At 36.9% G+C, this 24,660-nt stretch overlaps 1 protein-coding gene across 1 annotated transcript in view; it reads left to right on the top strand.

The window, feature by feature from the left end:
- CCDC150 (coiled-coil domain containing 150) overlaps positions 1–24,660 on the top strand; it is a 92,238-nt gene that overhangs the window by 227 nt on the left and 67,351 nt on the right. The window contains 11 exon segments of the mRNA XM_082631344.1: positions 7,176–7,339; positions 8,693–8,822; positions 8,826–8,871; positions 8,874–8,912; positions 9,034–9,212; positions 12,143–12,211; positions 17,469–17,585; positions 18,636–18,668; positions 18,671–18,755; positions 21,527–21,570; positions 23,073–23,165. Coding sequence (XP_082487470.1) covers positions 7,176–7,339; positions 8,693–8,822; positions 8,826–8,871; positions 8,874–8,912; positions 9,034–9,212; positions 12,143–12,211; positions 17,469–17,585; positions 18,636–18,668; positions 18,671–18,755; positions 21,527–21,570; positions 23,073–23,165 — 999 coding nt within the window.

Genomic DNA, 24,660 nt, shown 5'->3' with positions numbered 1-24,660 from the left:
CGCGTCTGCGCTGGATGCCGGTGAAAACCGTTTAGGAGCGAGGTTTGCATTGACCTGGCTCCAGCGGGGGAAGGATAGCCACCAGAGAGGGTCGCGCATAAGCCCCAGTCCGACTTTTCTTTATTTATATGTTAGGTTGGCGTTATAGGTTCCTGGGAAAGCTATTTCGTTAATTTTCTGGTTTTGCCACCGGTTATCTTCCCTGGCCCACTCGTTAGAAAGCAGGTGTCAGGAATTTACATTCGTTCATTGCTGTTTCCCCAGCTCCTACCAATTAGGCTGGAACAAAGTTAAATTTTTGTTGAACTATACCGCTGTTTGCCACCCACAATGTCCTATGTACTGTCTGGGCTCTGAAGATAGAAAATGATTAAGAATCTGAGCTTACTGAGGTGAAGCTCGGGTTAGTCTGGCTTGAATGCTCCACACTGATCTTGGAGTGCCCAGGACTAGGTCCTTGAATCTTTTCTGTTCTCTGTTATCCAGTCTCCGCGGCTTTAAAAGCCATGTATATATGGACAACTTCAGAATTTATATCCCTTATTTGGAGTCAGGGGAGAAAGGTCCACCTTTCTCCCCTGACTCCAAATCTACAAGTTCAGTCAGGTATTGGGCATCTTTCGTGTTTTAAATTTAACATTTCCAAAACAACTCTTGATCTTTCCCCCTGAAACTTGCTCTTCCTAAAGGCTTTCATTGTCTCAGTTAATGGCAGCACCGTGCTTCCAATGCATCCTTTCTCATCTAATCTATCAACCAAACCTATCTTTAAAATATGTCTGGACTCTGACACTTCTTACTGTTCCGTTGCTAGCACCCTGGTCCTAGCCAGCGGCATCTCCCCTGGGTTATTGTAGCAGCTTTACAACTGGTCTTCCTACTTTGCTGTTGTCTTTCTACCATCTCTGCCTGGCTACCATCTAGGCAGACCGATCCAGTTAAAAATTAAGGTAGATCACAACACTTCTCCACTCTAAACCCTCCAATAGCTCTGAAAGTAAAGGCAGACCTTTACAATAGCCTTTAAGGCTCTATGTAACCTGTCCTGTTATTACTCTCTGACCTTATCTCCCACTATTCTCTCCTTCACTTCGTGCTTCCCAGTCAAACTGACCTCCTTACTGTTTGTGGACCCATCAGGCCTTCTGACTTAGGGCCTTTGCACTCTCTGTTCACTCTTTCTGGACCTTTCTGTCCCATCCTTATGTCACTCCTGTACCTCCTTCCCAGGTCTTTGCTTAAATATCATCTCAGTGAGGTTTCCTTTGACCGCTCTGTTTAAATTGGAAGCCTGCACCACAGCCTCCCTCCCATCCTCTTTCCTACTTTTTCTCCATTGTACTTATCACTGGTGAACAAACTATATATTTTACTTATTTCTTCAACTGGAATATAAGCTTCAGGAGGGCAGGGAGTTAGTCTCTTTCGATCATTGCTGTATTCCCTGGTGTCAAAACAGTTTCTGGCTCATGGTAGGCATTCAGGAAACGTTTATTGGACATATGAGTGAATGAAGAAAATATTACCAAATTATTTTCCAGTGGCTGTGGTAAGCAACACTGAGTTCCTGGCCTGTTACTTTGGAACCAACAGCATATAGTTGTAGCTATTGCCAGATATAAGAATGGAGCCTGTGCCTACAGAAGCAAGTGTTGCCTTTTCAAAGCCACCTGGCTTTTACTAGTATATTACTTATGACATTTGTCTTATTCATGCCATGCTTTCAGTGAGGTAACCTGAGCTCTCTGGAAATACTTTCCCTAAACATAGAGACAGCACTGTATTAATTTGATAATGATATATTTATGAAAGTAATTGTGAATTAACTTTTTAAAAAATAAAAGCGTATATCTTTGTATTTTTATTATCGTTGCTATCAAGCATCAGGACTTAGGTTCAAGACTGCATTCAATGATATTTACTCCTTTTCAAAAACAGCAAAGCACAGATATGTTCAAGCTATAGTCTCTTTGCTGGAATATTAGCAATTAGAGCTAAGTTCTCTTCTTGTAAGAAGAGTTATGGCTTGTATCCCCATAAGTTATAGATAGAGTTGAAAGTCTGTAACTTCTTAATAACATATAGAGTTATAAGTCTGCTGAGCATGGAAGTCATAGAGTTACGGCCACTGGCCTCCAGGTGGCCTGCGGATTGTGTGTGGAGGCATGGTGTTTCTGTTACCCTTTCTTGGACCTGCCAGATAAGGGAGGAGAGGCAGGGATATATGAGCAACTGCAGCGAAAATGAGAATCTCTCCTGACTCTAAACCTCAAATCAACGGATTCACTGGATCCCAAGTTCTTACTTTACTCTTCCTTTAGCAGGCTCGCAGGTACTCAGGGACTTCCTGGTGGATATTAAGGCTGTCCTGCTCTTGCTACTGGGCCACCATTGCTTCCATTTTTGTTTCTGAGGGCTCTCCTGACCTTGACATTGCTTTTCTCCCCATGTGGTGAGGGGGTAGGGAAGAATTTTCAACTAACCCTGAGACCTGTTTGTAATAAATCCTCAAAGGGTAGATTGTCTTGTTTCGTTTTTGAATCCACTTTGATGACCTGAACCTCAGTGATTGACTAAGAGGATATTTCAAGGACAACACCATGTATTTCACTCAAAAGCTTTATCCTCTGCCCACTGTCAGTCAGTGTCCCAGGCACCTCGATCTCTCCCTCCATAGGATGAATTTTCTATAAACCTCCTCTCCCTCAAAGGCTGGGGGCCAAGTTTCTTCTTCTTTTTTGTTTGAGAGTATTTTTTCTCTCCAGAAGCCTGAGACGCTCTAGTATAGATCAGGTTCAGGTGGGTGTGAGTGATGATGCCAATCAAATTCTTACCTAAACATATATAGACTTACTTTCTCTTTTCTGAGAAAATGAAGCCATTTAATTTGTGTTGTTTTCCATCTTGTTTTTATGGCTGAATGCACACACATACCCTGTAAGGTTATGTAAGCATTTTATATCTATTTTGGGTACCTTGGGGAAATAACAGCAAAACTATGACATTTCGACAATTACACAAAAGAATTTTAGGTGGGAATCTGCATCTTATTAAAAATATGTGGGAAACTTATACTCCATTTTCTGTATTTTTTTTTTCCAAAAATGAACTTTTATATTTGTGTTAGTATTATGGATCTGACTTCTGACATAAATTAATTAGACAGTCCTTTATATTATAACCAGCTCCCTGGGCCTAACAAGTTGCCACAGAAATTGCCCTCCCCTCCCACCCCCGGCACCGCTTGTCATTTTCTTTACCTCCTCCTTCTTCCCATTTCTCTACCAACTATTATCTGGGACGACTATGTATTCCAGGACTGCTCTTGTTGCAAGCAACAGGGAAGTGTGACTAAACAGAAGTTTATATTTCTCACATAAGCAAAGTTTGGAGGTTACTAGTTTTATTTCAAAAAGTCAGGTTAATCTGAGCTTCTCTGGCCTTTTCCTTGTTTCTTAGATGCTGGTGATCCCCGACCCTTTGTTTACATTTAACAGTGAGGTACTGCATGGCTGAGTTAAAGAGAGCCCTCAGAGCTCCGGGCATCCTACAGGGGAAGGAAAGGACAGGTGCCATCATTTCTGTTCTTTTTATCAGAAAAAAAAAAAAAAGTCTTCCCAGAAGCTTCTTGCAAACTTCTGCCTAAAGTCTCACTGGCCAGGATATGTCACATGGATGTGCCAGCTGTAAGGGAGGGTGGAGACATGAACTTTTCAACTGCTTTTGGAGGGAGGGCAAAGGAGCCAACTGCCTGTCACAAACCCCATTAAACACCCTTTCCATACTTTTTCTCCCAACCCCAGGCCTGGTTTATTTCTATGTTGGCAGTAGCCAGACAGCAGGTGACAGAAAATGGAATGGAGGGTAAACCCATCTGGTGTTTCTTCACTGTTACCTCTCTCTTTTCTTCCCACCCCACACTATTGGTGGTTCCCCCAACCCTAGCCCTGGTTTCATGGCAGTAGAACCAGCCCTAAGGTTTGTCTTCGAGGCTCTTCTTTCTATTACCTGAGGGACACTATCCTGGCCCATGTGGTAACCTGAGCAGGAAACTCCAAACCTGGCTTTTTTCAGAAATGTAGATGAACCTTACTTCACATCTTTGTGTATCCAGAGACTCTATTAATATCTGGGTCTACTTTTGTCATTCCCTTCAAGAACGAATTGAAAGCATGAAAAGCAGTTAATAGAAGAGAACTTCTTTACCCCCTGTCCTTAAGCTGATTGTTTTTTTTTTTTTTTTTTTTTTTTTTTACAGCATCCAAGCTCAAATGCCAGTAGATGTTACCTCTCTTTTTTTTTTTTTTTTTTAATAGTGTTTTTATTTTTTTACTTGTTGACAGTTTTGCTTTATTTATTTATTTATTTTTGGCTGTGTTGGGTCTTCGTTTCTGTGCGAGGGCTTTCTCTAGTTGTGGCGAGCGGGGGCCACTCTTCATCGCGGTGCGCGGGCCTCCCACTATCGCGGCCTCTCTTGTTGCGGAGCACAGGCTCCAGACGCGCAGGCTCAGTAATTTTGGCTCACGGGCCCAGTTGCTCCGCGGCATGTGGGATCTTCCCAGACCGGGGCACGAACCCGTGTCCCCTGCATCGGCAGGCAGACTCTCAACCACTGCGCCACCAGGGAAGCCCCCTTAAGCTGATTGTTAACAGAAAATCTAAAGAATTCAAAAAGGTTATATGTGTCGGAAATGCATTCTGTTTTACAGAGGAGCACAAAGGAGAGAAATCTTGGTCAGGAGCATAAAATAAGAATAAAAAGAAAATTTGTACCCTTTGACCTACATCATTCCATTTCCTCTATCTTCCAGCCCCTGGCAACCACCATTCTATTCTCTGTTTCTATGAAATCAGATTTTTTTGTTTGTTTGGTTTTTAGAGTCCATATATAAGTGATAACCACACATTGTTTTTTCTCTGTCCAGCTTATTTCACTTAACATAATGCCCTCCAGATTCATCCTGCAAATGGCAGGATTTCCTCTCATGTGGCTGAATAACATTCCATATATATATATATATATATATATATATATATATATATATATATATATATATATATATATATATATATAAATCACATCTTTATCTGTTCATCCACTGAAGGACGTTTAGGTTGTTTCCATCTCTTGGCTATTGTGAACAATGGTGCAGTGAACATGGATATGTGGATATCTCAAGATATTGATTTTAGTTCCTTCAGATATATACCCAGGAGTGGGGTTGCTGGATCATATGGTAGTTCAAGTTTTAATTTTTTGAGGAACCTCCATACTGTTTTCCATTATGGCTGTACCAGTTTACATTCCCACCAACAGTACATAAGGTTCCCTTTCCTCCACATCCTTGCCAACGTTTGTTATCTGTCTTTTTAAAACTAGCCATTCTAACAGGTGTGAGCTACTATCTTGTGATTTCGATTTGCATTTCCCTGATGATTGGTGATGTTGAGCATCGTTTCATGTACCTGTTGGCCACCTGTATATTTTCTTTAGAAAAATGTCTATTTAGGCCCTCTGCCCATTTTTTAATTGGATTGTTTCTTCCTTTGCTACTGAGTTGTATGAGTTCTTTATATATTTTGGATATTAACCCTTTATCAGATATATGGTTTGCGAATATTTTCTCCCATTCTGCAGGTTGCCTTTTCAAATAAGACATTCTGAGGATCAAATGTATAACATGGTGACTATAGTTAATAATACGGTATTGTATACTTGAAAGTTGCTGAGAGTAGATCTTTAAGTATTCTTACCACAAAGAAAAAAAGTTACTTACATTAACTATGTGAGGTTGTTAATTATGTGGATGTATTAATTATTTTTATCTTGGTAACCATTCTGCAAGGTATATGTATATATAATCATCATGTTGTACACTTTAAATGTATACAATTATATTTGTCAACTATTCCTCAGTAAAGTATTTGTTTGTTTGTTTGGAGTTTGTTTTGTTTTGTTTTAAGTAAAAAGAGAGAAACAGGCCGTTCTCTGGAACCAGTGGGGGAAAGACAGAAGGTGGTTAGAGAGCTGTCCTCAGTGGCTGTAACAGTGTTACACTGGCAAGAAGCTCAGCCTTTCCGCTGGTGCCCCCTTAAATCCTGCCACCAGTTTTAAGACTTCTTTAATTCCTTCCCTGGGTCCTGGGGACCACCTTTAGTGACTTGAACCTAAGGGAGTCCCCACTTCCATTGCCTGGGATACCTCGGGGAGGCATCTAATCACACAGCAAGTGGGAGAGAAAGTTGTATTACGAATATCCCAGGTGGGGCCTTTGTGAACACATTCCCACAGATACACTATTGCTAGTGATGCTTAAGGTTTATGGTTTGATTAGCATAGAACTGTCTGTACAGGATAGAGTTGCAGGAAAATGTCCTTAAAGTTTCCACCAATGATCTTGTCATTGAACTTTGAGCACATGATTCGTTTAAATGTTGGGACTTCTTATAAGCTGATTCTGCTTCTGTCACTAATACCTGAAAGAGTAGTCTCACTACTCCCATTTACTCTCATGTGGTCTTGTGGGAGGAGTCTGGAAATTTGATGTCAGTAAGTGTAAAAGAGTCTTTGCTATGAAGTTATGTTTGCAAGTTCTTTTTAAAAGTCACTGCTTCAAGGTAGTTGGTAAACCTATTTTATGACAACTGCTCGGAGATCCAAGTACTGTAGAGTGTTGTTTTGTTTTGTTTTCAGAAAGGTTGGATGGGAATATGTTAAAATGAAAATGGCTGGCAATGAAAAGAGGTAATAACTCCTTCAGCCAAGTCATAGGTCCTAGTGTATGTCTAATAGTAGCAGACAGGTTAGACTAGACTGTGCTGCAGTAACAAACTACCTAACAATCTGTGGCTTATAACAACGTTAGTTTCTTGCTCACTCACACTGTATGTCAAGGATGGGCCATGGCTCTGCTCATGTAATCTTTACTCTGGGATCTTGGCACATGGAGCAGGCCCTATCTGGGATGTTGCTCATCGCATGGAGAAGGGAAAAGAGATGATGAATGACAAGTTGGCTCTTAAAGCTTCTACCCACATTTAATTGACCAAAGCAGGACACATGGCCATTTCCAAGCTCAACAGGACAGGGATGTATAATCCTCCACAGGAAGGGGCAGTGGCCATTCTGAACAATAATAGAACCGACTACACTAATATTGTGACTTTAATCTCAGGTGCATATGGAAACTACAATGTCCAGACCAGTCCTCTCTCCAGCCTGCATCAATGCTACAGCTTCTGAAACATTCACGGTACTTCAGCAAAGGATGAGAATAGTTGAGGAACAGACCAGTTCTCTGAGGGATGACCTAATAATGTTGGACTTTGGTGAAAAAAGGTAACAAATTGAAAAATTGTGTTACAATATCTTTGTAGGTTGAAGAATTTTGCCTCACTGGTTACTAATAAGGAGTCACAGTGTGGGTGGTTTGTCAGGTGAAATAGGTACTTAGAAAAGAATTGAGAAATAACATTAGAATATTAATTAGAAAATATTTGCAAGATAAAGAGTTGTCCTCCTGTAATGGAGCTACTACCACTATTCTAAACAGATTTTTAAAGTGTGTTAATTAGGTGCACAAACTTTGATATCCTATTCTCCTTCAATACTTGATTAAAAACAAATGTAATTTTTTACATAATTAGAAAAAAATTTGGGGGCCTTTTTTAAAATTAAAAATAGACTTTGATATTAGTTAAGGTGAACATCTACAACTTGATTCATGCCATTAATATGGTCTGTATTTTCTTTCTCCAGATTTATTGTAAATTAAAAGAGAGGTTATAAGTCTTAAAAAAAATTCATAGTTTAGAATGAAGTACTCAAAAAAAGAACTGTGTTTTTCCTTTGTGCTCCTGAAGAAGTTATTGCCATTAAAAGTTAGATTGTCAAAAGGCCTTGAGGAATCTGGGTGCTTAAGTGGCCAATGTTGAATTTACTGGTGTGATTTTCTTTAAAATTATGTATATATTTCCTGAATGTCTCTTACGAAGACCTAAAATTGGTATAGTTGGTATTATAGCACACGTAGAAAAATAACTCTTCAGCAAAGATTAAATTTGTACCAGTGTTGAGTATGTTAGAACAAAATGGGAATGTTTATTATCACTTTGTTTAAAAGTTTTCTAAAAAGGATGTGAAATACTGCCTCCATACTAACTTTAATTCTTAGTTTACCATTATAGAATTAGCATTTAACATGTTTTATATATCACTTGCTTTTACATACAAAATAAGTTTACAAAAAATTCTGATGAAAATAACCATTAAAAAATCAGTGGTCTTGGGCTTCCCTGGTGGCGCAGTGGTTGAGAGTCCGCCTGCCGATGCAGGGGACACGGGTTCATGCCCCGGTCCGGGAAGATCCCACATGCCGTGGAGCAGCTGGGCCCGTGAGCCTGGCCGCTGAGCCTGCGTGTCCGGAGCCTGTGCTCTGCAACGGGAGAGGCCACAACATTGAGGGGCCCGCGTACCGCAAAAAAAAATAAATAAATAAAAAATCAGTGGTCTTTACCCATCCCACATTGGTCTCATCCTCTTTACCTAATCGTGCTCTCTGTGTTTAAATTTGCAGGGGCTATCAGATACTGGTTAACTAAAGACTATAGTTTTTATACTCAGTAGAAGTGTTACATTGATTCGATGGTTGGGATTACCCTATAATATTGTTATATTGGGATCTTTGTCCAGAGGCCACTTGGAAACTCCAAAATGTTTAGAAGAGCCTGTGAGCCAGCACATCATTAGCCCTATCCAGAATGAAATAATTTGTTTAGGAAAAACAGATACTTTATGGAAGAACTGTGAGTTTCTGGTAAATTGAATGTGCCGTCTGGAAAGCCTCATCCAGTCCTTGAAGATGAACATCTTCGTCTGCAAACTGAAAAAGATTTGAACCCACAGAAAACAGGTATAGAGAGAAGAGCGTCATCAGAAATTCGGTCCTGTGTGGGTGCTTGATGAGTTCATGATTCTTTTCCTTTCCTGACCTTCTTTAAACTGCTTGATGACCCTCCTGTCCTGTCTGATAGATTTTCTGAAGGAAAGACTGAATACAATACAGGAGGAGCATTCCAAGGATCTGAAGCTATTGCAACTGGAAGTGACGAATTTGTGCCAGCAACTAAGAGATGTAAAAGAGAAAGAAGACATGGCACAAAATGAGGTGCAAAGGTTGACTGTGACTCTGCAGCTTGCCTCAGAGACAAAGGTTTGAGTCCAGAGTTCTGGAATACAAACTCACTGTTAATATGTTAGCTGGAGGAGGCAACAGACCCATAAAGCTGACTTTTAAAAATAGGTGATGTTGGTGTGAGGATTCTTGACATCTGAAATTTATCTACATCGATAGCCTATAACATTGTGTGCTGTCAGTAACTGAGTATTTATAGATTCCTACCCTCTACCTGTGACTGTGCAGATCCAGAGATATGAGGGAGTCTGTGCTCTTCGAGAGCTTGTATGCTAGCTGGGAGAACAAGGCACAGCAGGAGAAACTAAAGAGAGAAAAGAAGGGTATAAGAAATATTAAAGGACAGTGTAGGACAATAAGCAGATATTGCCAACTAAGTGTTCTGTATGCAGGTGGGTTTGAGAAGGTACGCATGTCCTGTCTAGAATAGATTAGGCTAGGCTTCAAGGAGAAGACGGGACTTGAGATGAGCCCTTAGAAGGCAAAGCAGTGAAGTGAGGACATTTAAAAGACCACACACAGAGGCAGCAAAAAATAAGACTAGGGGAAAAAAAACGAATGATTTTGTTTTCCCTCCACAGGCCAGGCAGTGTAACAGATGTTATTTTATTTAAAACATGTTTTGTTTAATCTCTGCAAAACCTCAAGATGTAGGATATTGTTGTCTTTTTTTTTTTTTTTGCGGTACACGGGCCTCTCACTGTTGCAGCCTCTCCCGTCGCAGAGCAGGCTCCAGACACGCAGGCTCAGCGGCCATGGCTCACGGGCCCATCCACTCCGCGGCATGTGGGATCTTCCCGGACCGGGGCATGAACCCGTGTCCCCTGCATCGGCAGGCGGACTCTCAACCACTGCGCCACCAGGGAAACCCTATTGTCTCTATTTTAATGATAAGTGTACTGGGGCTCAGAGAGAAGTCACCTCTCTGAGATCACACTTGCCTGTTTTCTTCCTGTAACTCAGATTTGAACCTAGATCTTTCCCTTGGGTGCAGTTAGGAGGCAATGCATAAACTAGCTGGACAGGAGTGAGGATTTGTTTGTGTAAAATAAGTTGGAAATTGGCAAGGGATAACGTCATAGAGGATCTCAAAATCAAGAATAATTAAGTAGTTGGGCTTGATCCTATGGGGAGTGATTAAATTTTTGATAAGAAAGTGACATAATGAAAACAAGAAAACTAATCTAGCAGTAGTGTAGAGTATCAATTATAGGAGAAGAGATTGGAGATAGGAAAACCCATTAGGAATCCATTGCCTTATTTGAGACACAGACCTTATTAGGTCTGAACTACGGTTGTGGCATTTTGAGAGGAAAGATATGTTAGAATGTGGTATTGGATAGGGGCTGAAGGTAGAGAAGAAGGCAAGGACAGCTTTGAGTTTTTACATCTTAGATTGTAGTGCCATTAATAATAATATAAAAGAGAATGAATAGTGAAAATGTTATTTATCTGGCAATGAGATACTTTGATCGTTTGCAAACATGATGTTGTCTGCTTTGCACTCAGTATTATCTATTTTTATTTCCTGTATGGATGTTTAGAAATTCTTTATATGAAAAATAATTGCTGGTTTAAAATAGACCATTTTAACAAAGTAACTTTCTTTTTACAAAAATGCTATTTTTCTATGATGTAAACAATCGTTAGGTGGCAAATTTTTAAGGAAGTTTATTGTATTTAAGACTCTGTATCCTTTGTGTGAGAGGAACCCAAAGAGGGTTCACATTTGCTTTAAAGCATATAGCCCTTACCTGTTCACAACTCTGCTACTTTTAGTTTATCTTAGAAAGAGATGTCAATATAGGCATTTTTCAGGGTTAATAAAATTAACTTTTCACAAAGATTTTTTTACAAATAGAGCTGTATGGTTATATTTGAAAATAACCCTCTTAAAACCAGCCAACATCCTTACGACAAATTTTTGCTGCCATATCCACTAGAATTACCAAAAAACATAGTTTCATCTTTGTGTCTGTGGGGATCCGCCCTGAGACCATACTTCCCCTCCTCCCACCCCGCCCCTTTAAAGAAATATGTATTTTTACCTAGAATCATCCTTAATTAGTATCTGCATAGTTTTCAAAAGTGCTAGAGACATTATATGTATGCCATTACAAAACTATTATGAGGCCTATGTATTCTACTGTTTACTATTGCATTAACCTGCGCAAAGTTTATGCATTTTTTATGCGTTTGTCCCTTCTTTCTAAGTCGGGCGTTCTTGGGAGCTAACATTTCCTGAATGGTTTCTTGTCTTGTCTCCTCCCTCCCTCCTTTTCCTCTCCTTTTTTTTCTTTTTTTCTTTCTTCTTTTCTTCTCTCTCTCTCTTTTTCAGAAACCACCTTATCTATTTTTAGGCATTTCAAATTCCTAAAATGTGAACTATTGGGTGGTCTGCAGTTTGGCCCTAAAACGACTCTGGGCTTTCATGGCCTGTTTTTATCTGTACCTTATGATTTTATTTCATCAGAACTTCATGTATTTGGATGGTAATAAACAACACAGAATCCAAAAAAAAAAAAAAAGAGAGAATGAATAGTGAAAGCTGTGTTTTTCATCCTCAACTCCTAAGCATAGATAATATTTGAGGCTAGAAAAAATGGAGTACTTAAAAAAATAGGACTATACCCTGTAAGAAAAATGTCTAGCAATTACCAGGTTTTCCTCTGATTATTGAATTTTACATAGGAGGTACATGTGACTAATCATTTTTTAATTATCTGAAAGGGAAAATGATAGAAGTCATGAATGAAAGTAATAAAATAACTTTAAATATCTCATTGTAATAATTACTTTAGACTCATAATAAGAAGTGTTTATAACTGTATTCAGAATAGCATTTATAGGTTGCCCCAAAAAAGTCTAGATTTGAACTGTGATATACCATAGACAGTTTCTTCCTGTCATTTCAGATTATTTAGAACCTTTTCTCCTTCTATTTTTAGAAGAATGCAGCCATTATTGAAGAGGAACTGAAGACCACAAAACGTAAAATGAACCTTAAAATTCAGGAGGTAAGATAAAAAGGAAGCTGGAAGGTGAAGGGGGCGTTGGAATTGCAGAGGGGGAAGTCAAGGTAGTGGATAGAATGAAAAGAAACCATTGAAGAAGAAAATATGTGGCTGTTTATTAGGAAGATTTAAAAAATATGCCACATGAAGTTATACCTGCCCGTATGTGACATTAAGACTTCCTTTCACCTCAATACTGCCACAAAACCAGAAATAAAAAATAAATGCTCTCTGAGCCGGGAGGGAAACAGTTACCGTGAAACTCATGCAGTTGCCCATATACTAGAGTTAAGTGGACATAAAAAGACCTTTTACACTAAAGCTGTGTTTAAAATAAAAAGCTTTTAATAAGTCTGCTCATCTAATTTTACCTTAAAACTTTCATTTCAGTCTAAATTTAAGTAGATAACAGATTGGAATTATGGAGTAGGTGGCTGCTAAAAGTTGTTGGACTAAAAATTTGCAGCTGAAAGCAGTGGAAGAGTCAGAAGAATTACCAATTCAATACACCTTGACAGTGGCCTAAAAACCTCAATATTCCCTGACAGAATAATAGTTGACATTAGTCCAAATCAAAGGATCAAGTTATATTTAAAATATTCTGTTATACAAAACAGAAATAGATATACTATTTTAAAAATTATGAATTTCAGTGTGTTTAGGGTGGTAAGTGTAGCTATCTGGGACATTCTCTCATGTAGAGTATTTTTTTTTGCCAATAGTTACTTATAAAAGCATGATTGTTCATTGTTAGTTGGAGTATATTGTTTCATGCTTTAAAAAAATATTTTGGCTATTTTAATAGATTCTTTTTAGAGCAGTTTTAAGTTTTTAGAAAAATTGTACAGAAACAGAGTTCCCATATATCCTTTCTCCCCACCCCCAGAGCCTCCTCTGTTATTCACATTCTGTATTAGTCTGTGATGAACCAGTTTTGATACATGATTACTAAATTCACAGTTTAGATTAAGTTTTACTTTTTGGTCATCACAGTATACAGAATCGCTTCACTGCCCTAAAAATGCCCTGTGCTCTACATACACATCACCCCGCGCCTCCCTCCCCGACCCCTGTCTTTCCCCAAGCCCCTGGCAACCACTGATCTTTTCACTGTCTCTCTAGTTGGAATCATACAGCATGTAGCCTTTTTGGACTGGCTTCTTTCGCTTAGCATATGCATTTAATCCGCCATGTCTTTTCATGGTTTGATAGCTCCTTTCTTTTTATCAGTGAACAATAATCCATTGTCTGGATGTACCGTAGTTTATCCATTCACCTACTGAAGGACATCTTAGTTGCTTCCAAGTTTGGCAGTTATGAATAAAGCTGCTGTAAGCATTCATATGCAGTTTTTTGTATGGACATAAGTTTTCAACTCCTTTGGATAAATACCTAGGAGTACGATTCATACTTATCATATGATAAGCTTATGTTTAGCTTTCTAAGAAATTGCCAACCTGTTGCAGTGGCTATGCCATGTTGTGTTCCCACCAGCAGTGAATGAGAGTTCCTGTTGTTCCACATCCTCACCAGCATTTTGTGTTGTCAGTGTTTTGAATTTTTGCCAATTTTATAGGCATATGTATAGTATCTTGTTTTAATTTGCAGTTTTCTACAGACATGATATTGAGCATCTTTTTATATGCTTATTTGCCATCTGTCTATCTTCTTTGGTGAGGTATCTTAGATCATTTGCCCACTTTGCAGCTGGGTTTTTTTTCTTATTGTTGAGTTTTTAGAGTTCTTTTTATATTTTGGATACCAATCCTTTATCCAGTATGTGTTTTACAAATATTTTCTCCCAATCTTTAGCTTATCTTTTCATTCTCTTAACAGTGTCTTTTGCAGAGCAGACGCTTTTAATTTTTTTTTTTTTTTTTTTTGCGGTACGTGGGCCTCTCACTGTTAGGGCCTCTCCCGTTGTGGAGCACAGGCTCTGGATGCGCAGGCTCAGCGGCCATGGCTCACGGGCCCAGCCGCTCCGCGGCATGTGGGATCTTCCCGGACCGGGGCATGAACCTGTGTCCCCTGCATCGGCAGGCGGACTCTCAACCACTGCGCCACCAGGGAAGCCCCAGACGCTTTTAATTTTAATGAAGTACAACTTACCCATTTTTTTTCATGGATTGTACTTTTGGTATTATATCTATTAATAAAATATCATTGCCAAACCCAAGGTCACCTAGATTTTTCTATGTTATCTTTTAGAAGTTTTATAGCTTTGCATTTTACATTTAGGTTTTGAATTATTTTTTGTGAAAGGTGTGAGGTCTGTATCTAGATTCTTTGGGTGAGTTTGTGTATGTGTATGTCTAGTTGTTCCAGCACCATTTGTTGAAAAGACTATCCTTTGGATTGCCACTTAACATTATTTTTTTATTGGGGAAGTCTTAATTCTTGGTGCTGTAGTAAAATGTTGAATTTTCATTGAACTTGTCAAGGACCTGAAGAAGGACTGTGCTAGTCAAATAGGGACATTTTGAGGGTATGTGAGGCAGGAAGGATGTATTAGTCTGCTGGGGCTGCCATAACAAAGTACCACAGACTGGTGGCTTTAACAACAGAAATTTATGTCTCACCATTCTGGAGGTGAAAAGTTCAAAATCAAGATATCATCAGCAGGTTTGGTTTTTTCCTGAGTCCTTTCTCCTTGGCTTGCAGATGGCTGCCTTTTTTTCTGTGTCCTCACATGGTCTTTTCTCTGTGTACACATCCCTGGTGTCTCTTTGCGTACAAATTTCCTCTTATAAGGACAACAGTCATGTTGGATTAGGGCCCACCCCAGTGGCCTCAGAACTTAAACAACTCTTTAAAGGCTCTATCTCCAAACACAGTCATATTTTGAGATACTGGGGTTTAGGGCTTCAACATATGGATTTCAGAGGGATGCAGTTCAGCCCATAACAAAGGACTATACAAAGGTAAAGTAAATGCAGTATATATCTTTCTAAGAGATAAGAAATACATATATATATATGAAATCTGGTTCTGATGAACATGAAATAGATTAACTGATAGCCCTTCATAATGCTTTAGGGATGAATATCATAGTAGTATAATTATCAAATAAAGATTCCCTTTATAAGGCACTTAAATTATATCTTGAGCAAATTATACTATATAATTCGATGTAGAGCTTAGAAAAGTATATTATGCTACTCTAAATTATAAAGTGATTATAATCTGATACTAAAATAAAACCTGAAAAATATAGCCCAAAACAGAAACTATAACTCATTCTTAAATAAGATTCTAATATTAATATTTAACTGATTATTGGATAAGGAAGGAATTTCTAAGCTTGAAAAGAAGGAACAGGATTATAAAAAGCTCGATAAATTTGACCATATAAAAATTAAAATCTTATATATGTATAAAAAAAGCAAAACTAATAAAATAACAAAAATAACAAAACTAGACAGTTAATAATCGTCCCTTTTAAAGAACTTAAATGACTTAAAAAAACAGAGGGCAAAGGATAAGAACAGTTCAGAAAATATATAAAGAACTAATAGCCATATTAGAAAATGTTTAATCTCACTAGGAACCAAAGAAATGCAAAAATATTAAGGTGTTGTTTTTCATTTATTAGCAAAGATTTAAGAAAATGATAATCTGTAGTGCTGATGAGATTTATTCAAATACTACTGATAAGATAAAATTGGAAGGAGAATTACAAAATGTATCAAAATTCTAAAAAATGTTTATACCTTTAACCTAGTGATTCCTTTTGTAGGATTTATCCCAAGGAAATAATCAGAAATTCAATGAAAGATTTATTCACAAGCATGTTCAGCAGAACAGTATTTAGAATAACAAAACACTGGAAATATCCAAATGTTCAGTATTAGGTGTATGGTTAAGAAAATCATAGAACATTTCCAAAACGGGCTATCTTGTAACTATTTCATGTCAACATATTTTTCATCTCATTTCACTTTTTAAAAACTTCTTAAATTGTTAAATATATCATCCTTCAAGAAAACACATATAAAGTGCATATGTACAATGTAGAGAAGAGTTATAAAGTGTACTCTTACGTCATGTTTACTGGGGTTTAAAAATAGAATTTCTGGAACTTCCCTTGTGGCGCAGTGGTTAAGAATCCACCTGCCAATGCAGGGGTCATGGGTTCAAGCCCTGGTCTGAGAAGATCCCACATGCTGCGGAGCAACTAAGCCCGTGCGCCACAACTACTGAAGCCCACTCACCTAGAGCCTGTGCTCCACAACAAGAGAAGCCACCACAACAGGAAACCCGTGCACCACAACGAAGAATAGACCCCACTCACCGCAACTAGGAAAAGCCCACGTGCAGCAACGAAGACCCAACGCAGCCAAAAATAAATAAGTAAGTAAATAAATTAAAAAGGAAATTCTTTCAATTTATCGTCACTTCATAAAAGGAACAGCATTTTTCAGTTCCCATTTAAATTAGAAAGGATTATTTTACTTCATGATAAAGGAGACTCTTAACCTTCTTTGTATCTTTATCTGACTCATTTTATAGTCATTTATTGATGGAGATAAGGTCAGTGTACCCAAATTTTTGAGTGTTGTTTTTGTCTGCTGCTTAACAACTACTTCATTATTTGTTTTGATCTTTAAGTTCCAATACATGAAAAAAAAAATTCCAGTACATAATTGAAACAGCTTTCAGAGGCATGTTTGTAATACTATGGGATAATATGTATGTATATATATATATATATATATATATATATATATATAGGTGAAGAAATCAAAATACAGGAAAATAAAGAGTTAAAAATAAAGTTAGAAAATAGAGAAATACAGAAAATACATATACTAAGACATATTAGTGTTTTTCAAACTTCTTTTGACAGCAATACATTGTAAGACATATTTTACAGTACAACACCATACATACATGCATATACACAAACATTTCATGAAGCAGTACTTACCCTTCCTTACTACTTGCTATGTGCTCTGATATTTTCTTTCTATTTTTTTCTCCCCCCTTTTTCAAGTGCTTCTTGCAACTTACTAATGCGTCTTGACCCACAGTTTGGAAAACAGACTTACACAGTAGGAAGATGAGGGTAACAAATTTGCAGAGGCATTTCCTAGAAGGTTATCCGTTAGGGAGAAACAAAAGCATGTTTCTGAGTAGTCATAATTGAACAAAGAATGGGGGTGAGATGGCGTGTCTGGTAAACTTTTCATGGTGACTTTGATCTTTGTTAAACTGCTGTGAAGTTCCCTTGGTCTTGCCTAACTGCAGTGTTGCTCTATAGCTAAGGAGACAACTGTCTCAAGAGAAGCACCTAAGGGAATCTCTTGAGAAATCTGGACCAGCCATGCTACTCAAAATTCAAGAAATGGGATCAACAGTGGAGGTGGAACGGAAACAGGTAGAGAGATTTTCTCTCCTTGTTTATGTTGGGAAAGTGAAACCAAAAGGGAAAAGCTAATGTTTTACCTACAAACCTATAGTTTTGCTTATTTCCTCTAGATTTATTAAATTCTTTTCTTTAGTATTCCTCTATTAACATTCTTACTACAATTTTAAAAATTTTAGTGCAAAATAAGAAAAGACTCTGATGCCATTTAGTCCAGCGCTCTTAATTTATGAATAAGGGAGCTAAGGACAGAGAGGTTATTTTGTCTCGGGCTTTACAGAAGTGAACTCTTAGTTCCTGGGAGGGAATCCTTCCCTCTACACCATATAATCTCTGTTACAAGAATTGATTTTGGAAGGCACTGACCTAGTCTCATGTTATATGTATTGTATATGATGTGCATAGAAAAGAAAGATTTAAACTGAGCTGACATTTGAAGCAAGGAATAAGTCAAATAATCAGGAATGTGTTTACACTGCTGTTTTCAAGTCTCATTATTTATTTTAGCATAATGTTTTTGCTTTCATCAAAGTTGTTATTTGAAATATCTATATGTAATTTAGAATATTTTAAATTCTAAGTACCAAGGCAATTAGTAGTTTCAAATCATAATACCTATTATTAGATTACATAATTTTTATTATTTTAATGAGTGCTGTCCTTCTACAATGTCCTTAAGTAGAATAAAGAGGATTCTACTTAAAGAATTTGCAAATGATCCTTTATTGCTATACTTTATACTGCCATTATAGTAGGCACTAGCCACATGTGGCTATTTAAATGAAAATTAATTTTGTTAAAATTAAACAAAATTAACGATTCAGTTCCTCATTCACTCTGGCCACATTTTGAGTGCTGTTGAAGAGTGCACAGAAAGTTCTCCTGGACAGCACTGCTGTAAGACACTGCACTCTGTTGAGATCTTTTAACTGTAACACATAAACACCGCTTCTTCCTCCAGGAACATTAAGATCAGAAAAATCTACCTTATACCTGTGCTATAAGTTAGCTTAGTAGAAATCTTTACCTTACAGAAAAGGAGTTTTTCTTATACGATTTCAGGTGCAAATTTTGCAGCAAAACTGCGTTGCTGTTTTCAGACCACCCGAGAACTAGTGGCACAGGAGCGACAACAGAAAGGAGAGTTGGAGACCGCCACCTCACAGCTCAAGTCTGATCTAGGTATGAAAACAGATGCTAGAAATTACACTTTTGTTAGTTTTTTGAGATTTCATGCGAAAACTCTTAAGATTCCAAATTCTCGAAGTGGCCAGTGTTACTGGTATTTCCCACAGACCTGAATGTAAAAAGTTGCTGATTTCCTTTTTATCTGTGGCACTGAGAAAGACAGAGAATGTTGGTAATAAAATAGAATTTGACCCTCTTAATTGTCAACTTATGTGGATTTTTTTCAGGTTTATTTAACTGTGGACTTGGGAACATTTGGGTTCTATAAATCTAGATTGAATATTGGATAATAGAATGCTAATAAGGAAATGAGGTCATTAATCCTTGCTATCCTACTGATTCTAACGATTTATCATGTCAGACTCTCCATTCTTCAGGTTATCGACCTGTTTTGGTCAACTTGTATTTGTAGAAATGGATAGTTGTAAGGTACCATAGAGAGAGGTTAGATTAACTACTCGTTTGAGGAGGAAAAAACATCTGTTTTAAAAAAGAGTCCTAAAAGGTGACAGAGCTAGGAAATGGAAGTGTCTAGACTTGATCCCAGGTTGCTCAGAGACATGCTTCTTCCAACCCAACAGCCCTTATCAGACGACTGTTTGTTAATATATAATTGTAACAGCAGTTTTCAGGTAGATCTCACTATAGAGATCACACAGAGCTCCAGTGCAGTGCTTTACGCATGAATAACACTTCATGGTTTACACAGGGCTTTCACATACATTATCTCATGTCATACACAAAACTATCTGTAATTCCTAAAGTTACAAAATGAGTAAATGGTGAAGTGAGGCCTCAACCTGGATCTTCTAACTGCAAACCCAGTGTTCTTGCCACTGTGGCCTCCCTGCTCTGTGGCTGTCATGAGGACAGGGAATACCAAAAGGGGAATGAAAATTAGAAAAAAGAAACCATAAAGGGTAACCCATTCAATGCTTTTACTTACTGCTTTTAGCAGAAAGTATTCTTTTTCCATATAGTTGTTGAGTAATGAATTATTCTGTGAAGTTCTCACTGATAATGTCCCTAAATAGTTTTCTGTCTTCCTGTGACTGCATGCCTACAAAAATACATGTTACATTTTATTGTACTACCACATTATCCCATTTGAGCCTTACAGCAAACTAGTGAGAAAGATAAGAAAATATACCCCATTCTACAAAAGGATGAAAAGATCTATAATGAAGGACCCACAGTAAATAGAATAGCTGGGACTAAACACAGATCTTTCTATTATATTAGTTGTCCTTCTGATTAAGTGATTTTTTAAAAATGTTACTTTCTTAAAGGATTAATGCTTTTTGAATTTTGTAAGAATATATGGAAGACCATTAAAAACATTGAGATTAGGATAACAGTAATTCAAATTAACATAAAAAAAGGAAGCCTGTCTGAATACCAGCTATATGCTTCATATTGAATAATAGATGCTTTACATGCATGCAATTTTATTACTTTAAGGTACAAATAGTTATTCTAACTATATTAATAAAAGGAATGCCTTTAGATACTTGCTTCAATGAATTTTAAAATGTACTTATTAATAATTGTTTATTTATTAGCAATAAACATTATATGTATATATGTGTGTATATGTTTGTGTATTACACACAAATTAATTAAAGTGATTAAATTGTTCTCCAAAGTAGGATAAACATTCCCCTTTTAGTCTTTCTTTGATTAGTGGAATTTTCAAAATAGATCATGTAGTTTATCTTTTTGATCCTTCACATATGTTAAATTAGAATTTATTTAAAATGAGTCTTGGACTCATTTTCAAGAAGTACAGTTTTTCTGAGTATATCATAAATAAAATGAGTTTTTATGTGTTTTATAATTTTCTGGCTTTAGAATTTTTAAGTGAAACAAAACTAATAGATCCTTATGAATTTTCTATGAAGCCAAACATTAACCTCAGAAAAGTTTATATCTCTTGGCTACTAGTATACAGTGCCAAACTGTTCTCCTATTTCTGCCTTTGGTTTTATTTTCACTGTATATACATACTCTGAGTGGTTTCAAATCTTTTTTTTTTCCTACACCAAATCATCCTCCTGAGCTTCAGATGGTATCTTACTGCCAACTAATCATCTATATTTAGATGCTTTGCAGATACCTCAAAACACATGATGAAAGCTTAAGTCTTGCAGTCATTTTTACTCATTATATCCCCCAAACCTGCTCCTTGCCCTGAATTCCCTGTTAGAATCCACCAACCACCCCCACTGTCCAGGTCTGTACACTAGGTATTTTCCTTGACTCATCTATTGCCTTTACCCCACCAGTCAGTCACCAAGTCCTGATAATTCTCCCTGCTTGCTTTTCACAAGTCTTTTCCTTCTGCATCATTACCTCAGCCAGCTCTCATTGTTTTACACTTGGATTACTGCAACAGCTACTAAACTGATCTCCCTGTCTTTATTGAGCCTTTGTCAGGGTAATCTAACAAAAGGCTTTTTGATCTTTTTGATTGTGTGCCTCTCTGTCTTGAAATCCCTCGGACTCATTATCATCTGTGCACTGAGTAAAATGTGACCTCATTTACCATTGTACGTGACTGTGGACTAGTTTCTTGATAATTTCAGGATTTAGTTTCCAGTCTATAAAAATATGATAGAAATACTTGCGGTCTCCTTATTTCTGCAAAATACAGACTAAAACAAATTTTTTTTTTTAATCAAAGTTTCTCAGGGAAAATACCATGTGATTTCGATGTACTTGTAAGTTATTATCATCATAGTTATGTGGACTTTTTTTGTTTTTAGTTTCTAGAGATGACCTCATTTCCAAGTTGGTTGAAGAAAATAAGGTAGGTTTTGAGGTTTTGAGTACAGAGGTTTTCTTTCATCTCTTCACTAAATAGTATTTCCTCACTCATGTTGGTTTACAGTCCTTCTGATTCTCCTAAAATCTTTATTAAAAAAAGTTTCAGTGTAAATGAGGGTATATCCAGAACTGTTGTCAACTGGGTATTAGGAAATAAATCATTTCATGCAGGTTATTATAGTTTGAAAAAAGGTGAGTTGACAAAACTAATGAGACTTATTTGCATTTTATACCTATTGCAAATGAATTTCTGTGAAGCTTTTTCTATGAAATGTAAGAAATATTAACTATTTTTGGTGATGGTTTATCAACAACATGAATGTATGTACTTACTACCACTGAATTTAACACTTAACACTTAAAAATAGTTTTAAGTGAACTGTACTCTTAGAAATAGTTAAAATGAGTATAGTGCTATACAGTAGGCCCTTGCTGGTTATCTATTTTATATACAGTAGTGTGTATATGTTAATCCCAACCTCCTAATTTATCCTTCCCCACCCCTTTCCCCTACAGGGGAAAAGAATCTGAAAAAGAATACATATTGTTATATGTAATTATATAATAATATAATGTATATTTGTATATAATATTAATATTATTATTATTATATATAACTGAATCACTGTGCTGTACACCTGAAACTAACACAATCTTGTAAATCAACTATACTTCAGTAAAAAAGACATTTCATTAAAAAGACTTAAAAATGGTTAAAATGATAAATTTTGTTATGTGTATTTTACCACAATAAAAAATAAAAAATAGAATAAATGTTACTACTTTTATATCAAGACATTTCTAAATCAGTCTCATGGTGTAGATGTTATATGATGTTAACTTTTCTTGAGATGCTTCTTTTGGAAAGCTAGAAAAGTGGTTCTCTCTCTGAAGGAAGAGGACTTAGACTTTGTTCTTCCCCATTTGACTAAGTACCTATTAGGTAAAACCCAGCCCAAAACTCACATCCCCATCACCTTTCCCTCATCTCAAAGAGAACATTTTTTTTCACAGAACAAAGGTGCTTTCTTCTGCTCCACCCTCAGGTATTCCTTGATGAAAATCTCTTCCCCTACTAATAATTTTAAAAGATCCTTGCATGTGTTTCTTTGAAATAATAAGCTCATACTGCTAATAGGAAGAAATGTGTATGTAACATAAACTAAAAATATTTCATCATAGTAGAATTTTTTTGACGTAAGGATACTAGGTAAATAACAAGGTTTGTTTTTAGGCAAATTCTTTCTAATTGGAGTCCCAGTATGAGAATATTTTTAATAAATAGTTTTGATAAATAATTTATAAATTAAGAGAAGTTTGGGAGTTGGATATATCAAGATTTTAAAAAATCCTTTATAAGACACTCATCTATGTATATTAGAACTTGAATTGGTACTAGCCACAATACAGAACAGGTATTTTGATAGAGATACATGTAATAGCTCTTACATGTAGAAAAAGAGAAATTCTTTTTTTTTCCTGTAGAATATACAGATGTCTTTCAATAAGGAACATGAAGAAAATGCATATTTGAGGTCTGAAATAATATGCCTTCATGAAGCCTCAGAAAAAGCACAGGTAAATCTTCCTGTTTCTCTAGTGTTTAGATGTTAATTTTGTTCAGTTAAAGAACCAAGAACCAAGATTAATCCTGGTTACATGAATTCATACCATTGCCATCATCCAAAATTTTTATTTCCATAAGATTTACTTCATTTGTGAAACATCATCAAATTAACTACATTTCCCATTTCACCCTCTAAATTCCTGTGATACGTAGGTATTTGAGATATACTGCTAAACCATGCACTAGTTTAAACTTTGCCTTGTTTGCTTTCTAATTTACTCACTAAATGTATACCTTTTATTTCCCCCAATGAAACCCTAAGCAGTTCAATGCCAAGGGCTATCTTATGCTTTCTTTGTATCTTCTATGTCAAAGCACAGTAGGAACCTAATAAATACTTGCTGATTTTGGAGTTATGTGTAATCATTTTATGTGGGATGGTGGTTCCCAAATTCAGCTGTTGTTTTCTGTATATGCATGTATATGGAGAGGAGTCACCACATATGCAAGCAACCAAGTTATTTCTCATAGGGCCCAAAGAAATAGTATTGATCGTTTAAAAGAACTTTTTGTTAGTACAATTTGATTATTTCAGTGTTAGGATCATAGTGTTGTTATGCTCTCTTTATGATAAAAAAAAATACAAAATGTGATCTTTCATAAAATAATGATAACAGTAACTACTACTACTCTTACTATAAATGATAGTTAACATTTACTGAATCCATACTATAGTCATGGCACAATTCTAAGCACTTCATGTTACTAACAAATTGTAATCCTCTCAATAGGACTTCTTTAGAACTATTATTATTACCATTTTAAAAATAAGAAAGTTGATATACAGAGAAGTTTAATAATATAGCTAGGGCTTCCCTGGTGGCACAGTGGTTAAGAATCCACCTGCCAATGCAAGGAACAGGGTTCAAGCCCTGGTCCGGGAGGATCCCACATGCTGCAGAGCAGCTAAGCCCGTGCGCCACAACTACTGAGCCTGCTCTCTAGAGCCTGCGAGCCACAACTACTGAGCCTGCATGCCACAACTACTGAAGCCCTCGAGCCTAGAGCCCGTGCTCTGCAACAAGAGAAGCCACCGCAATGAGAGGCCCACGCACTGCAATGAAGAGTAGCCCCTGCTCACCGCAACTAGAGAAAACCAGCGTGCAACAATGAAGACCCAACGCAGCCAAAAATAAGTTAAAAAAATATATATATATATAGCTAGTAAGTGACCCAGTTGGAATTTGAGCCCAGCAATCTAGCTGTAAAGAAAATTAGCTATTTATTTTCAAGGAGCAAGAGTTCTCCTCTTACCCCCAAGTATTTCTTGATAAGTCGTTTGTGCATCTGGTTATACCTTTAAGATGCCCATGAATGTATTCCTGTCTTATGATGCTGTCCCACTTATGATGCTGTCCAGATAATCTTTATCTCTCCTTTCTTGTTACTGTTTTTTTGAGTGTTTTTTCTATTAACCCTTCAGAGTTATTTGCCCCATCCTTAAAG

Source organism: Mesoplodon mirus, assembly GCF_964341445.2.
Source record: "Mesoplodon mirus genome assembly, chromosome: 8".
NCBI classification, from domain to species: Eukaryota; Metazoa; Chordata; class Mammalia; order Artiodactyla; family Ziphiidae; genus Mesoplodon; species Mesoplodon mirus.
Note: the sequence above shows the minus strand (reverse complement) of the source record. Positions and strands in the feature narration are given on the sequence as shown.